The sequence below is a fragment of the Jaculus jaculus genome, chromosome 5, assembly GCF_020740685.1.
Source record: "Jaculus jaculus isolate mJacJac1 chromosome 5, mJacJac1.mat.Y.cur, whole genome shotgun sequence".
Classification (NCBI taxonomy): Eukaryota; Metazoa; Chordata; class Mammalia; order Rodentia; family Dipodidae; genus Jaculus; species Jaculus jaculus.
The window spans coordinates 10,940,895-10,958,667 of record NC_059106.1 but is presented as its reverse complement, the minus strand read 5'-3'; the positions used below and the strand labels follow the sequence as shown (position 1 = coordinate 10,958,667).

The following is a 17,773-nucleotide window of genomic DNA, read 5'->3' as shown; positions in this document are numbered from 1 at the left end:
AAGTTTTATTGAATGGGAAACCTCACCCATCCAGAGCGTATGGTTGGTCAACTTGAGTGAAGGTGAAAGGCACTGATTGGTTTATTTGTTCAGTACAGTGCAGGTTCCAGGAAACTTACCAAGGCGGCCGGCAGGTGCAGGTGGGAGAATTCACCCAAGCCTGGAGGGAGGAGGTGGGGGTGGAGTCACCACTCCACTCCCCACCTTGGGTTCTGAAGGGCTCCTTGTTCCCATCCTTTCTTCTAAGCAAAGGAAACTGACTAGCTCCTGTAGCGTTTCAGCTCCTCAATTTTTTGAGTTCGCCTTCCTCTGACAAGGTCCCCGTTCCTTTTGGAGTATTTCATTGTTGCATAATCAATACAGTTTTATGTTAGGTTTTAGGATGGCTTAACCAAATTTTCCCAAAGAGTGCTTGATAAGACAGGGCATGGAAATTTATGCACCACTGGTCAGGTGTACAAAATAACTAAATAAACAAACAGATTACTGTCCATCTAACCGAGCTCACGGTGATCTGGAGTCTGTTGCTGTTGGTGTGCAAAGGTCAGAGTTCAAGGGTTAGTGAGGGGAACTGAGTCCCACCTGGACAGAGCCTCCAAGGAATCGAGTATTCAGTCCATCCCACCAAGACTTCAGGACATTCTCTTGGTCTTGTCTGTGCACCAAGGCCTCTCTTCTCTCCTTCCAGGGTCTCTGAGTGCCAGGAGTGGTACTCCTAAGCCCGTGGGCAGGGGTAGATGTGGGTCAGCCGTGCATCTGATAGCAGAGGCCTGAGCCCAGTCTGCATGGTGACTGTGGGTAAGGTTCCTGCCCAGCTTTGGGTGGCGCTGGCTTTCTCCTGGCTGACCACTGGAGAGGCTGCTGTTTGTCCCTCCCCCGGACCCTGTGACATGCAGCGTTTTCCCCTGCACCCGCAACTTTGAGACCGCCCATGTTTCTGGACCTCTGAGGGAAATCGGACCACAGCTGTGGGCTTGGTTCAACACCTCTGCAGGTCTGTGAGCTCGGTTAGTCCCACCCCAGGGGACAGCACATTGTTCTCACGCCAGCCCTGGTGTGCATAGCCGTGTAGAATGTGTGCTGTCCCTAACACGCCTGGCTCTTCCTGGAGGAACTGGCCGCCTTCTCCCACACTCCCGCCTCCAGCATACCTTGGTGTTGAGCCATGAAGGAAGGTTCCATAGAAATGTGGAGATAGCTTGGGAGTGTGTGGCTGCCTGTGATCCCATGAGTGACAGACTCCAAGGCAAGGAGACATTGTGGATCACTGACCTGTTGATCTGACATCTCAGAAACATCTCAGAGCAGAAACTCAGAAGTGAGTAAAGATACAATACACCAGCAATGGCCACAGCACTCCTTATCCCTTTTCACATTTAAAATTCTGTAAGTAACACAATGACATAAAACCGAACCAAAAACTATTCATCTGTAGGGTACTGATGTTAGTTACTTAACCAAATTCACTGATGAGCTTCTGTCTTTGAAATATCCCTAATTTTAAATTTTCCAAGTTTTGAACTTTTCTGAAATTTAAATTTAAAATGTTTAAATCTTCACTCTCTGTATATAGAGAAGTAGAAAAATAAAGCTTACATCCTCCCTCCTGGAGATCCTGTGCACATTACAAGGGTCTCATGCCAGAAAAAAAAAAAAAAAGTTGTACTATTTAGTTAAGCAGAAAGTTAAATAAGATTTTTGCTACAAAACAAAAAATAGATGGTTTTCCGCGCATGCCCCAGCAAGTGCTGGTGGCAGGATGAGATGCTTTCGGTGGGTTCTAGGAGCTGAGCAGATGCTGGCCGTGGAGATTCAGGCTCGTCAAGCCCTTCTGCTGTGCTTGGCGGAGACTGCAAACGCACTGGACTCAGGAGCTCTGTCCATAGAAGCGGTGGCCCAGGCCGGGGAGGGAGCTGGGGCGGTCTCTCGTCAGGGAGGGTGAGTTGAAGGACGTGAAGCTGCCCCAGCAGAGGTGGCTGGGGAAAGGCCTGCGGGTGAGGCAACAGCAGGGGTGGTCCCAGGGGTCCATGGACATGCAAGGCTCACAGCAGGAGCCTGGAGAAACAAGGGCCTGCCTCAGAGCTGCTCTGAGAGTCACTTGTTCACTGAGCGTTTCCCCCTCACCTTGGAGCCATGCTTGTGTGGAACCCTGGCTCTGCCCTTTCTCTCTACTCTTCCACACTCAGCAGACTTTGCAGGAGACCCACTCATGAACCCCTCAGTGTCTGACACCAGAGCCCCCTCCCCTGCCCCCAACTCCATCTGTACACCCCCTTAGCATGGGGCTCTCTTGTCATCCCTGCAGTATTCCTCAGCCACTAGGGTCACGGGGGCGTCTCTACCCTCTGAGGTAGAATGACTGAATGAATGACTGAATGATGAGTAAAATTTTGGATTTTGCATCAGAAAACGAGCAGCAGGAACCTTTTAAGTTCACCTAGACATTGTCCTGTGAACATAGGTGTTCATAAGAGTCAAATAATTTCTTCTTTCCATTAAATTTTGAGATTTTGTGTGTGGGGGTATATGTGATGTGTGGTGTATGTATGTGTATGTGCAGATGCCTGCCCCGTGTGTGTGTGTGTGTGTGTGTGTGTGTGTGCGCGCGCACGTGTGTGCAGAGGCCAGAGGAGAACATCCAGTGTTGTTCTCTCATCCCTCATCTACTCACCCATGTATTTCCTGTCCCTCAGCCTAGAGCTGCTGTCCATCAGCAAGCACCAGCAATTAACTCCCAAAGGACGGGGGTTACAGATGGGGGTTCGATCACGTATGGTCTAGGGAGCTGAACTGGGGATCGCTGACCCCAGAGGCCCTCATGCTTAAGTGGAAAGCGCTCTTTAGCCACTGAGCTATCTCCCCAGCCTTGAAACTTAAAAAAAAAAAAGAGGGGGCTGGAGTAGTTAAGGCACTTGCCTGCAAAGCCTAATGACCTGAGTTCGATTCCCCAGTACCCACATAAAGCCAGATGCACAAGGTGGCACATGCTTCTGGAGTTTACTTGCAGCAGCTGGAAGCCCTGGCACACCCATTCTTCTATCTCTGCTTGTAAGTAAATAAAAATATTTTTAAAAAGAGAGTTTTTATAAGTAGCGATGAACAACTGAAAAAAATCTGAGATTTTACGACGTTTTACCCAAGGTCACAGATAAAATCTTCATTCACATGATCTTACTGCATTTTGTAGAGTGTTTGAGACAGGCCTCACGCTATAGACCAGGCTAACCTAAAACTCCGAGCAATCCAGTCTCAGCCTTTTAAGTCTGGGGTTGGGATAGCAGACGTCAGCCACCACATCCAGCTTGCCTGGGACCGTTCTGGACACTAGGCAGCAACCCGAGGGCGTCACGTTGAACACCAGCCGAGGAGGCGCTGAGTTCCTGACCGGTTCCAGTGCCTCAGCCCCTGACTCCCGCCCCATCCGACCGCAGCCCGCCCACTCACCTGCACCTGCACACGTGATTCTTGCCTCACCTCTTTGTGGCGCATCCAGGAAGGAATCCCCTTGGGCGGGGGGGGGGGGGGTCCTTCACACTCACACAAGCACCTTCTGCTGAGGCAGTGCCAGGCGGTTACCAGTTTCCATAATGTTCCCTCCCCCTGGAACCGAGTCCCAGCCACTCCTGGCTCTTCCAGTCTCAGCTTTGCCGTGATCGCCTTGCCTGCCCCCCCACCCCCCCCAAGCCTGTCCCAGGACGGCCTCTGTAAAGGACCACCTTTCCCCTCAGGCGCCTTCTGCATGGATATTTCAGGTTCAGCACAGCTGCCTGCTCCGTGAGCTGATTTGGCAGAAGTGCATCTGGGCTGGAGAGATAGTGGGCTTTGCCTGCCCCAGACTCCTCGAGGGTCCTGGAGGGAGCAGCCAGGCCATCGTCCCCCCCGCATGCCAGATTCTTTGACATCAGAGACTCTCCTTGAATTAGGGAAAAACAAGTCACGTCAGCTGCTCATGTGTCACCTTTAAGCACCACCAGGACCACGGTGGGAAGTCTTAGCCAGTGCTTCCTTCCAGGTTGCTGTCTCCGCCTCGCCTCCTGCACCCGCTCATTTAAACACGACTTGGGTCTGTCAACCTCCAGGCAAGGAGACTTTAAGCCTATTTTGGAGACATCAAAGGGCACAAGGCTGCTGGCGGGGTAGTGCAAGGAGCAGAATGCAGAATCTGGGAGGGACACTGGCCCACCTGTGTTAACAGCAGTGCCACTCACAACAGCCAAAAGGTGGAAGCCAGGTGGATGGCCAGCAGCGCATCAGATATCCTCAAGCGGAGTATCACTCAGCCTTCAAGAGGGAGTTCTGACACATGCCACATCATGAATGAGCCTTGAGGGAGGACAGCGTGTGTGGGAAGCCAAGCAGACAGACAAAGACAAATGAGGCGCCATCTCCCTTATGTCAGCTTCCTGGGGTGGTGGGCTTCACAGGGATAGGAAGCAGATGGGTGGTTTCCGGAGGCTGGGGGAAGAGGAGAGAGGTGAATGCTGTTTAATGGTCACAGGGTTTCGGTTTTGCAGGATGAAAATATTCCTGTGAATGTACTGCTGAATTTTTACTGTTGATTAAGGCCTGGGAAACAGCTCGGTGGGGACGAGCGCTTGTTGCACCAGAATGAGGACCCGCAGTCAGTCCCCAGCACGCACCTTGGATTTTTGTTGTTGTTTTGAGGTAGGGTTTCACTCTAGCTCAGGCTGACCTGAAATTAACTATGTCATCTCAGGGTGACCTTGAACTCATGGTAATCCTACTACCTCTGCCTCCCAAGTGCTGGGATTAAAGGTGTGTGCCACCACGTCCAGCTTCTTTAAAAAAAATTTATGAATATCCAGTCCTCCTGTATCTTAGCATCCCTTTCCCTCTTTGGGGGGAAATTTCTACCAGGATTTTGTTGAAAATACTCACTATGCCTTCAGTGTGAAATTCTTCTCTTTCTACTATAACATGAATTCTTAAGGTTTATCTCTTCATACTGTCCTGAATATCTTGAAATTCCCACTCATGTCTTCCTATTAATTTTTCTTTTGGTTTGTTGGAATGTTCTAGATCTTATCTTCTAGCTCAGATATTTTGTGTTCTTTATCCATTCTACTAGTGAGACTTTCAACAATATTTTTTTTCTTATTTTATTTTATTTTTCATTTCTAACCTTTCTTAATGGTATTTCCTTTTTTTTTGAGGTACAATTTTGTTCTAACCTAAGCTGGCCTAGAATTCACCATATAGTCTCAGACTGGCCTCAAACTCACAGTGATCTTCTTGCCTCAGCCGCCCAAATGCTGGGCTTAAAGGCATGTGCCACCATGCCAGTATTTCTTCAGTATTTTTATTTCCTTACTCATATCTTGTATCAACCTCCTTATTTTGTCAAGTTGATTTCCTGTGTTCTCCGCTAGGAGTTTACTTTCTTTGGTTCCTTTGATTTTTTTGAACAAACTTGTGGTCATTCTTTTGAAACCCTTGGCATTTCATGTAGATATGTCTCACTGGAGGTTATTTCTGCTGAATTTATAATTTTTGGAGAAATTATGTTGTCTTGATTTTTGGTGTTTCTTGTATTATAATGTAGATATTTTTGTATCTTGAATTATGTTAATGTGTGGGTTTTTCTAGCTATCTGATATACTCTTTGACATGTAAATTTAAAGTTATATCTTCAAGGAACAAGCCCAATGTGCCAGGTGTGGCTCCTATACAACTCTCAGGCTAATAGTAGGAGTGACCCAAGATGTTGGATATGTCTGCCATGCGAATATTCTAGTGTCAAATTAACAATAATATTTCTTTTTTTTTACAACTTAGTAATTATTTATAAATAAAATTTCCTTTTCTTTGTTTAAAAAAAAAGTGGGATGGTCGCGCATGTCTAGAACCTTATCGCGAGGGGGCTGCAGATGGGAGAATCAGCTGTCTTGGGTCCTGCACCCCCAGCCCCCGCCACCCTGCGTGCACAGGAAGCAGCCCTAACTGCCGAGCCGTCTCTCTAGCCCTCTTCTACGTGAAACATGTTGGATAATATTTCAGAATTTGAGCACCTGTTTTTGTATCCTTTTTGTTTTGCAGTGTTGGGAATTGAACCCAGGGCTTCAAACGTGCTAGGAAAGCTGTCTACCACTAAGCGATGTCCCCGGCCCTTGTGTTTTATGGTGTGGCACTGACAGTGGCATGCCACAGTGACTCCCTGTGTCTGCTTTTGTTTTTTTTGTCTTCTTATTATTTCGGTGTCTAAAAGCATGCCTGTCGGGATCTGGAAGATTCATCCTGCTCTTCAGCCCAAGGAAAATTTCACCGCGAGCAGTTTTACAAATTCGTCATCTTCCCCGGCAAGTGGATGAAGGTCTGGTACGATCGACTCACCTTGTTAGCGCTACTGGATCGGTAAGTGGTTCGCCCCGCGAGGTCCAGCTGGAGGCCACAGGGAGCAATGTCTTGCGTGCTTTTAAAGTGGAAACTGATACTTGCTAAAGTCCTCTGAATGCTTTCAAGCTTAACGCCTCTTGCTATGAGACCCTCGTGGCTTACTTAAGACATTGAATTTTGTACTTAGAATGGGAGGTGACGATTGGTGACAAAGTTTGGATTCCAAGCTAACTTTGGGACAGTCTATACTTTGATGTACCCATGCTCAGCTCTGGTATGTGTGTGTGTGTTTATGCTTGTCTCTGTGTGTGCATGTGCATACGAACATGTGTGTACATGTGTGTGAAGGCCTGGGCAGGATAACCTTTGGGGTCACTTCTTCAGACTTTATCCACCTTTTCTAAGACAGGGTCTCACACTGGCCTGAAGCTTGCCAAGTAAGCTACCCTGGTTGGCCATTGAGCCCCAGGGATCTGCCTGTCTCTGTTCTCCCAGTATTGGAATTATAGGTTCACTCCAAACCATTGACAGTTTGTTAGTAGGTTTGGGAGTTTGAACTCAGATCCTCATGCTTGTGAGGCACAGCACTTTACTGACTGATCCATCTCCCCAACCCACTGCCTTGTTTTTGTGGGAGACCTTGCAGCTTCATGTTTAGCGTGACGTCCGGCCTGCCCTGGTGAGGCCGCGGAAGAAGGGGAGGTGAAGTGGGATGGTGTCCAGCTTTCTCCTCACACCCTGGGCTCTCCTTCCCACCTGAAGCATAGTATTTTAATGCTGCTCTCGCTTTCAGACCTTTCTCTCCTTCTTACCTCCTCTTACCATTTCGCCTCATGATAAAGCACTGTGTGGGTGGAGACATGATCCCGGGTGGGCAGGGCAGGCAAGGGAAGGGAGGCAGGTTTGAGTTCACTGTGGCACTGTGGGGGAGGTGGGGGGAAGATGGGGAGCCTGTTTCTGTTGCCCCTGGCTCAGGATGAGCAGAGTGTGCACGGTGGTCTTTAAAGGCTGTATCGTTGATAGGAAGATAGGTCTAAAAATTTAAGAGACTAAAGCCAGGTGTGGCTGCATATGCCTGTAACTGCAGCGCTGAGTGGGGCCGAGGCAGGAGAGAAAAAATAAAAAGATGGTGTAAGCTCCAGGTTCAGAGAGAGACCCTGTATTAAGGAAGAAAGGCAGAAGAGTGACAGAGAACACCCACGGTCTCTTCTCGCCTCTGCATGGGGCACACACATTTGCACACATGCACACACACATACCAAAAAATTCAAAATACTACCATTAATGCTCGCACAGCAAATGCTGTTCAGAGCTCAGCACCAGCCCACGGGGACAGTGGCAAGGCTGCCTGGCTGCCTGTCAGTCCCCAGTGACTACTTGTTACAGTAGTGTCTTAAGTGGTGTGATCACACACACTCACACACAAATGATAGTCTTGCAAAATTACAACAGTAAATTTCAGGACCCACAAGTCAGGGAATGGCATTATAATTGTTTCACTGACAATATTATGTTACCCCAGGGCACACATATAAGGGAAACATTGAGTACTTAACTAACATTCCAAGATAATACTTTCTGTTTGATGAGATTTTAAAATACCATTTTTTTCTGTAAAAGGAGTTATTGAGAGTTGAAGTAGTTTGTGTTAAACCTTTATATGAAAAACAAATCTTTTTATGTGCATATGTTCAGTATTTTAAAATCTACTCCAGTGACAAATGATCGGAAATAGAGTTGAAGCCTACAGGTGATAAAGATTGCTGCCACTTTCTCCATGTGCACACGCGTGTGTGCAGGTGCACTAGCATGTGGCGGCCAGAGGTCAGCAGGGGAGGTCTTCCTCAGTTCTATGGCGTTGGAGACAGGGGCTCTTGCCGAACCTCAAGCTGGCCAGGTCAGCCAGGCCAGTCAGCAGTCCTGGGCTCTCCTTGCCTGCCTCCCCCATGCTGCTGCACGCCTGGCTTCATGTGGGATCTGAACTCAGGTCCTTGTGCTTGTGCAGCAGTTTCTCAACCAGTCAGCCATCTTTCCAGCCCCTCTTATTTTTTTAAAAAAGATTTTTATTTATTTATAGGGAGAGAGAAAAAAATAATAATATGGGTATGCCAGGGCCCCTTGCCACTACATATGAGCTCACCATGTGTCACTTTGTGCATCTGACTTCATGTGGGAACTGGGGAATCAAACCCAGCCCATCAGGCTTTGCAAGCGCATGCCTTAACTGCTGAGCCATCTCTCCAGCCCTCTGTTTTATTTTGAGAGGGTCTGGCCTCAGTTGTAACAAGTGTTCTGCTCTGATGTGGGATGCTGATTGTTGGAGCCACCTTCACATTGCTAGGATAAAACACCCAACCAAAGCAACCGATGGGAGGAAAAGGTTTATCTTGGCTTACAGTCTCCAGGGAAGCTTCATCATGGCAGGCAGGCAGGGAAGGAAAGGCAAAGGATGGCAGAGCAGAGGCTGGGCATCCCTTCTTCCCAGGGCAGCTGCCAGAAAACAGCCAAACAGAGAGAGAGGGAATGAGCTCAGCTCTGGCAAGGGGGCGGCCGGCCTGTGAGATTCCCAAAGCCCGCCAGGGCGCCAGCCACACATCTCCTGCAGCAAGGCTCCGCCTCCCCAGTTGCCGCCAGCTGGGGACCAGGCCTTCTTCGGGACACACGAGGCTATGGGGACATTCCACATTCAAACTACCACACTGATGAAGGGGACTCTCTCTCTCTCTGAGTGTGTGTGTGCGGGTATGCATGAACACGTGCCTGGAAGAAGCATGTATAAAAAGTATTTTCCTCTTAATTTTGATGTGAAACTAAAATAACTAAAAAGTAAGCATACTAAGTTTAAAACCTGTTTGTTATTATATAAATGCCAGGTTCAAAGTGATCGACTATTTCTGCTTAAGGGATCTTGGTTAAATAGGAGAAAACCCATATTTTCTACAAACAAATACTGGTGAATTCAAAGTTCTTGTGGGGTATCCACTAACCCTTGGCCTCCTTCTCCCTTGACCTTGTGGTCCACATAGTCTTTTACTCCTTCTCAGCCAGTCATTCCCACATCTCTGCCTGCATCTGGTCTCCTGTTGAGGTCTCCTACCTCTGTAGGTTTGGTTCCATCTCTGCTCATCTCTCATGCCCCCTTCGACTTCTGCCAGTCCCTTGCTTAGCACCTTGGCCCATCCACTTTCTCTCTCCTGCAGTCCTTCCTGTCATGGACCACACCCGTCCACCTTTGGTTTCTTGCCTTGGTGCTTCATTCCCTTCCTAGGAACATCGTGAATCTCCCTTCACTCCTTTTGTATATCCACCTGACTACATGCCTTGTCTGTGTAAGGGCCCCCTGCATCCTCCACCTCATCCCACACACCCGAGTCACCCGACCACACCACGTATGTAGCCACAGCCCAGCCAGCCAGGTCCCTTAAGTCTCTGGGAAGCCCCACGCTGTTGGAATTGGGCCCCAAACTCTGGCTCCATAGATGACCTGAAAGCATTTTCCCAAGCTGTCAGTGAAACCTTACCCAATGCTGGTTGAGAGGAGCCTGTAAAACTCTGGAACATTCCATGGCTATGGATGAAGTGACTATCTTTCCCAGTAAGCCCACTGCAGTAGCTAAGGGGGTTCAATAGGATTACATTTCATTTATTCCAATAACAGAGACCCGGGGGCAAAGTAAGGCTGTTGTGCAAGTGTGTAAGCAGCACAAGTCGTCAGTGTGATGGTTCACACTGCACACGCCCCCTGTGGTCCCTCACTTCCGGTGTGTCTTGATGCATGCAGGTGTGCTCGGCCTCATGGTGCATGGTCACACTTGAATCTTACTTCCTCTGTCTGTTTACCTGTTTGGCACAGAACCGAAGACGTCAAGGAGAACTTGGTGGCGATTTTGCTGAGTGTCCTGGTTTCCCTCTTGGGCTTCCTGACTCTGAACCGTGGCTTCTGCAAAGACCTGTGGGTCCTTCTCTTCTGTCTGGTCATGGCCAGCTGCCAGTACTCCCTGCTTAAGGCAAGAGCCCCTCCCGTTCTTTCCACGTGTGCTCTCTCTAGTATAACCTTGCAATCTTGAGGTAACACAGGCACTCTGGTTTGTGTTTTAGAGCGTACAGCCCGACCCTGCCTCTCCAATACACGTAAGTTTCCAAATGCAGGCCAGCTTGTCCGCTTTGAGACAGGGAGAGGCGGAAGTCCACTCGAAAGGCCAAATGTGCATATGTGTCTATGTGGAGTAAGGGAGTCAGAGTACCAAGTGCAAATCTGAATGCATGGCGGCCAAGCTCCAGCTAGCTCTAAGTGCATGGTGTGACGGCAGCGGGGTGGTCCGGCCCGAGGTGGAGCCAGTGTGACGGCTCCTTTCCGCCCAGCTGGCCTCTTGTCAGGAAAGACGCCACAGCCCGATGGGATGGTCTGCAGACTCTGCCTGCCTTTGCTTCCCCTTCTTCCACTTGAGCTGAGCATGCTGTCGGTCCTCACGGTGCTTCACTTTCCCCATGTGTGAACAAGGCTAATAAAAGTGTCTGTGTGACTCAAGTAATGCATGTGACGTGCTTAGAACACTGGCTGGCACCTGGCAGGCACTCCGTGAATACCAGCTGTTCCTCCTGGTACCATCGTTCTATCGGCATGAGCCATTATGCTTTAGAAAAAAATGTCTATTTATTTATTTATTGGAGAGAGACAGAGAGAGTGACTATGGGTAGACCGGGGCCTCCTGCCATTGGCAAGCAAACTCCAGATGCATGTAGCTGGCTTTATGTGAGTGCTAGGATATCGAATCCAGCCTGTTAGGCTTTGCAAGCAATTGCCTTTAAACTGCTGAGCTATCCCTCCACCCCCCCACCCCATGAATCATTCTTATTTCAAAAACTTGTTGTGTGTATTTTGGGGTAATTTATGGTAATTTGGCAATGTGCACATTGTGGATGATTAAATTGAGCTTTTAAAGCTATCCATCATTTCACGTGCTGTTTTATTTTTTTTTCAAATAAACTTTCAGCAAATTTCAAGGAAATTACTGACTATAGTCACTGTAGTGTATCATGGCTCTCTAAGCTCCTCTCCTGTCTACCTGACTGTACCCTTCACCGACGCCTCCCATTTGCCCTCACCTGCCCCGGCGGCCACCGTTCCTCTCTGTGCTGTGAGGCATTGGATTTCGTTATTTCCCGCAGATGAGGGAGTTCATGCAGTGCTTACTTTTCTGTGGCTGGTTTGTTTCGCTAGCCTGATGTTCTCCAGATTTATTCATGTGGTTGCAGATGATGAAATTTCTTTCTTTTGAAGGACTGAGTAGGGTTCTGTGTGTGTCTGTATACATGCATACCACATTGTCAGGTCCACTCTTCCATCTCCAGATACTTGTGTCGTGGACGTAGCCTGGCCGTGAGCAGTACGTGCACGTAGAGGGCAGATGACCCTTATCTCGTCCTTTCCTTGGGGTGCTGACCCTCACCTTGGATTGATAAATCCAGTGGGAGTTCTACTGGGAATTTTTTGAGAACTTCCTTCCTGTTTTCCATAAGATCTCTACCATTCATACACAAGGGTTTCACCTTCTCCACCAAAACTTACCTTTGCTGGTTTTGATAAATGCCATTCTAATGGGTGTGAGTTGATTACTTATTGTGGCTTTCATTTCTATTTCTTCAAATCCATATTCTTTGTGAATGAAGCTGCTCTCCTCTTATTCCTTATTTTCTTTTTGTTGTTGTTGTTTATTTTTATTTATTTGTTTGAAAGTGACAGAGAAAGAGGGAGAGAGGGAGAGAGAGAGAATGGGTGCATCAGGGCCTCCAGCCACTGCAAACAAACTCCAGATGCATGCGCCTCCTTGTGCATCTTGCTAACATGGGTCCTGGAGAATCGAGCCTCAAGTCAGGGTCCTTAGGCTTCACAGGCAAGCACTTAACTGCTAAGCCATCTCTCCAGCCCCCTCATTTTCTTTTTTATTTGTGTGTGTCGTGTGTATATGTGTGCCTGTGCGTGTCCACATGTGTGTGCCAGAGGTTGATCCACATCAGGTAATTTCCCCAGTTGCTCTCCACATTGCTATTTTTTTTCTTTTTCTTCTTAGCTTTTTCGAGGTAGTGCTCACTGTAGCCCAGGCTGACCTGGAATTCATTATGTAGTCTCAGGGTGACCTTGAACTCACAGTGATCCTCCTACCCCTGCCTCCAGAGTGCTAGGATTAAAGGTGTGTGCCCCCATGCGTGGCTCCTCCACGTTGCTTTTCCGAGGCAGGATCTCTCATTGAACCTGGAGCTTCAGAGGCTGTCCTGTCTTGGTCTCCCAAGCACCTGCGTCACAGGCATCTGCTACCATGCCTGGCATTTCACATGGGTGCTGGGGATCGGAACTCAGGTCCTCATGCCTGTGTGGCAAGCACTTTATCTCCAGCCCCTTTCCTCAGTTCAAATTATTGTCTTTTAACCCTACAATGCAGGCTGATTTGCAACAGACCCTGGGCTCACCCAAACTGATGAGTTGGTGCCCTGGCATTCTGCACCCCTCCCCCAAGCACACATGCCCTCTTCTGGGCCCAGCCTTGGGCTTCTGCCCCCCACCCCGACTCCCAGAGGGTCCTTCCTGCCTTTGTCATGGCAAGTGTCCGTGACTCTGGACAACCTTCACAGTGAGAGAAAGCAGTATCTCTCATCTATTGTGCTTCTTAAAAAATCATATCTGGGTTGTAGGACTGATTTTTTAATATGTGCTAGCTCGTAGCAATTAAGAAAAGCTCATAATTGGATGATCACATGGTAACAGATGCTGTCTTGTTAAAGTCCTCTGTTCCCCATAATTGGTTTACATATGATACATCTTTTATCCTGGAGTCTGAATGTCAGGATAAGTAGCGGCGGCATAATTAGGGAATTATTATGATGTATTGTGGGGATTATCCTCGGAAACCTGAGGTAGATGGCGTGTGAGAAATGTGCAGCTATGAAGTCCTGCAAAGCCCACGCTAGACTCCCATCACCCGCTTACCTCCCGTAACTGCACCTCACGGTGGGCTGTTTCACCAGGTGACTAGGGGAGGGGAGGCCTGAGTCCTGTGTGACTTCCAGAGCATGTTAGGATGGAGGCTGTCACGCTAGCCACATGTGAACTCAGTGCACCTGCAGTGTTGCAGCTGTGACCCCGTGTTACTGTGCGGAGCTGGAGCCAGACTGTGTGCTTCCTGCCGGACCAAGCTGCATCCGAGCTCTGAGCAAGCGTGCCACGGGGAGACGAGGAGAAGTGATTTTTCTTACTGTCACCGTGAGACCTAGTCAGACATGTAACTATGTTCTTCGAAGTAATTAATTCGCTTACACAGATTTCCAAGTAGATTTGGCCCTGATTTGAGTTGGCATTTCTCCAACAGCTCTGATGAAGAAAGAACGGAGCTATAAAATATTTCCTCGCGCGGAGCGAGGGAACCATGTGGGTAGTTAGAGGCCAGATTTACGACCTCCCGTGTTAAAGATGAGAAGACTCCAGGATGGGTCGGCCCAGAGAGGAGTGGAGATTGGGGCAGAGAGCCAGTGTCAGGCCTGCTGCGGTCGCTAACCCTGGCCAGGGCCCATTCTGGGGGTGGTGGGGGGGCTGCCAGGCTGTGTGCATTTGAGAGGAAGTAGTTATTAATGAATTCAGCCAGTATTGGTCTTAAAGTGGCAGAATAGCTTTTCTTCTGTGCCTCTTTCCACAAGTGGGGGTGGCAGTTTCACACAAGTCCTCTCTGCCCCTTACTCTCTTCTGGCCCGAATGAGGGCAGTAGGTGTCTCGGGGTGCCCGAGGGTCACATTTGAAGAGGGCAGAGCTGGCAGGGCCCAGTGTGGGAAAGCAGGTCAAGATGAGTCACGTGGCCGCTGTGGGGTTTCACCTTGGTCACCCTGCAGCTGGGCCCGTGGCTGTGGCTGTGGGAGGGTCAGGCACTGGCCCAGCAGGTGGTGGGAGGAAGCCCTGAGCTGGTTGAAACTGTGAAGCCGGACTGAAGGGAGGCCATGAGGAGTTCCCAACTTTTGTGCCCTTGAGGCTCAGCTGTACCCCAGCCTTAGTCCTCTGAGATCCTCTCAGACAACTCATCTTCTTTGTCAAAAAGCAGCTTTGCTTAGCAGAATTTGCAGAGCGTCGGCCATCCCCTCTCTTCCCATGAGCACCATGTAACATCAGCTTTCCAAAGCAAAGAGCCAGCAACAAGTTCACAAGTCATAAATCAATGTGCGGTTCGTAAACCAACCAGGAATGAGGGGAGCGTATGCTTGGAAAATCATGAACAGCCTGGAGTGGGGAAAAAAGTGACCAGGTAGTGTATAAGAAGGTGGCTTCACTGGGAGGTTGTTGTGGGATTCTGTGACTCTTCCACCACACGGGGACCACTGTGTGACAAAGGTCACTTCTGGCCAGGCTCACGGGAAGTTCACACACACGCTGCAGCTGGCATTCGTGTGACAGCCTTCCAGATAACTCCTCGCTGAAAGCCTGGGCGCTCCTCGGGGTGCACTTGAAAGTCAAAGGCAGACTAGTGCAACCCAATGAGAGACAACCCTCAGACCCCACTTGGTGGAGTGAGTGGAATTTTTTTCTATTGAAGACTTAAAAAGTCAATACTAAGGGATATCAATTGACTGATTCTTACGTAAGGTCAGCAGGTAGAGGACCTGGAGATTTTTAAAAAAATATCTTTTATTTATTTGAGAGAAAGAGAGAGAGAATAGGGGCACCAGGGCCTCCAGCCACTGAAAATCAACTCCAGATGCATGTGCACCCCTGTGCATCTGGCTTACGTGGGTCCTGGAGAATCAAACCTGAATCCTTTGGCTTGGCAGGCAAATGCCTTAACTGCCAAGCCATCTCTCCAGCCCCAGACCTGGAGATTTTATTAGCAAGAGTTCTCGGGGACTGAGGTGTATAAAAGTGCCTGAGGTACTGTGTGTTTGTGATCATGAGAATAGCTTTGGGATCCAAAATTCAGGATGGGAACACAAGGTGGGACCTAATGATGGCCACAAAAACAAGCTCTTGCTCAGGCAACCAGGCTACATTTTATTAATGACCCTCACAAAGGAAGTTTTTGTTTTTATTTATTTGAGACAGAGAGTGGGAGGAAGAGAGAGAGAATGGGCACACCAGGGCCTTTAGCCACTGCAAACAAATTCCAGACAGAAGGGCCACCATGTGCCTCTGGCTTACATGGGACCTGAAGAATTCGACTTGGGTCCTCAGGCTTTGCAGGCAAGCGCCTTAACTGCTAAACCATCTCTCCATCCCACCATGTAAAGGAAGAATTGAACTTTGAAGATCCAAAAGGGCATCGCAGGATATTCAAGGCCAAAGACTTTCTCAGTTCCTATGCAATCTTACTCTGTGTGTGTGTGTGTGTGTGTGTATGATGAGTGTATATTATATATGTGTGTGTGTGATGTGTGTGAGTGTGGGTGATGCATACCATGACACACACATGTGTGCAAGTTAGAGGACAGCTTCAGAGGTTGGTCCTCACCTCACTGAGGCGGGTCTCTCCTCTCGCTTGCTCATTTCTGCTGTTCGCTGCTCTGCTCGCTGCTCACCAGGCTACCGGTCCACGAGCCTCTGTGAAATGTCCTTCTCTTCCCATCTCACTGTCAGTGCACGGGGATTACAGAAGCTCCACCCACTGCAGCTTCCGGCTCTGACGTGGGGCCTGGGGTCTGGACTCAGGCTCCAGTGGCGAGTCTTTATCCATGAGCCCTCTTCCCAGCCCTATACGGTATCCTTTAACCTTTTCATCTTATTATTATTACAGACATGCTTAGTATGGATACATCATGTGTTGGTACCGTCTTCTTCCCAATCCCTGCCCCCATTCCGCTAGGGTCCTCCTCAGTGAGGTTGCTGGTATTCCCCATGGGGTTGTGGGCTGTGTGTTGTGGGAGCAGCAGTCAATTGGGGGGAGAGGGAATACCTCTGGGCATGACATCCAAACCTGCGTCTTACAGTCTTTCCGCCCCCTCTTCCGCAAAATTCCCTGAGCTGCGGAGGGTGAGTTTTAAATCTGCTTCAGTGATGAGCTCTTAGGAGCCTCTGGATCTCTGCTTTGGTAGGTGTTGAGTGTCCTCAGGGTCTGTCTCCTGAACCTTGGTGTTGATTGTCAGGCTCACCCTGGAAGCAGCACTCTTGCTTGTCTCCCCAATTCCCTTGTGATTTCGTCTGGGGCTTGGCTGAACTGCGAGGGATGGTTTATCTCCTCGAGTCTCACAAGACTCATAGCTAGTGACATTTACTTATGTTTCCCAAGACTTGTCTGTCTGAGGTAACATGACCCATGTGTGTCCATTTGCACACTACATAGCTATTTATCCGAGATAACTTATTTCACTGTTTATTTGTAAGTGCATTTGACTTAACTCCAGCTTTGTTTCATTGTTTTTCTTTAGTGCACAAACAGTGTTCTTACACTCATTAATCCATGACCTACTTGGATTCAAAAGAGATTTCCTTATGAGTGCAAACATTTTCCAAGACCACGCCTGGCCTCAGGACCAAACACAGTCAGCCTCCACGGAGATTCTGGGTCTTTCTTCCTAGTCAAAGATGGCCTCAGAATAGAAGCAATTCTATTTTAGAGCCAGTGGAGATCTCTGTTGCATTTCTAAGTGTAGCACATTCAAGGCAGTGACTGAAAAACACATGCCTAGAGCCCTGTGACTTTAATCTCCGCTTTTTACACTCCAGGTAGTTCATGAATTGCAAAGTCCTCTCCCCCAGGTGTCTGGTGTTGGTTTCTCGAATCTTATGAATTGTGCATCAACTTCGGAGACATGAAGACTTTGCTGGCTCTTGTTCTGGAAAGCCAGTGTCACAATGTCACATCCTTTTCTTGCTTTTTCTTTCAGCTATTCAAGAAAATAAAATAAAGGGTGTGTCTCCTTCTCATAACAATATTTTGAGGCTGAGGTGAGGAATTATGGGATGCACGTGGTTCTCAGATGAAGAGGGTGAGAATAGCAAGATCTTTGGTGCAGGGAGATGGTCGGTCGCACTGTGCTCCGCCACATGAGACAGTGCGGACTCAGCAGGTGCATCCTTTTTGCGCACTGCCCGGCCTCCAGACACCAGGACCGGAAACCCTCTACTCAGCACTGTGCGTCTTCATAGGGAGCCCAAGCTGGCCATGTAGAAAAAAATGAGTTTCACTTGGTTTGCACGTGAAACAAACAAGACAAACAAAAGCCTCTGTTGGAGGTAGCATTGCGTCACATGCAGATTTTCACCTAGGAAATTTTAGGTCAGTTTTAAATGTTTAGGTCAATCTTGTCAGAACTGAAAGGCCCACATTCTTTTCTGATATTTTTCTCAATCTGATCAGAAAATAATGAACATCAGGCTCTTTTGGAATTTTGTGTTCATGAATTTTAATCGACAGGTGTGAGTTATTGGCTGTGAGACTGTTGTCATTGA

At 48.5% G+C, this 17,773-nt stretch overlaps 1 protein-coding gene across 10 annotated transcripts in view; it reads left to right on the top strand.

Annotated features, from left to right (window-relative positions):
* Positions 1 to 17,773, top strand: part of Pcnx2 (pecanex 2) — a 200,038-nt gene that overhangs the window by 44,174 nt on the left and 138,091 nt on the right. For 8 of the 10 annotated variants that reach the window (XM_045150737.1, XM_004659700.2, XM_045150740.1 and 5 more), the window contains exons 10-12: positions 6,227 to 6,372; positions 10,208 to 10,361; positions 10,453 to 10,485. The exons of 1 other annotated variant lie outside the window; for it this stretch is intronic. In XM_045150737.1, coding sequence (XP_045006672.1) covers positions 6,227 to 6,372; positions 10,208 to 10,361; positions 10,453 to 10,485 — 333 coding nt within the window. The remainder of the gene's footprint in view (positions 1 to 6,226; positions 6,373 to 10,207; positions 10,362 to 10,452; positions 10,486 to 17,773) is intronic. One more of the 10 variants, XM_045150736.1, reaches the window with a different exon arrangement.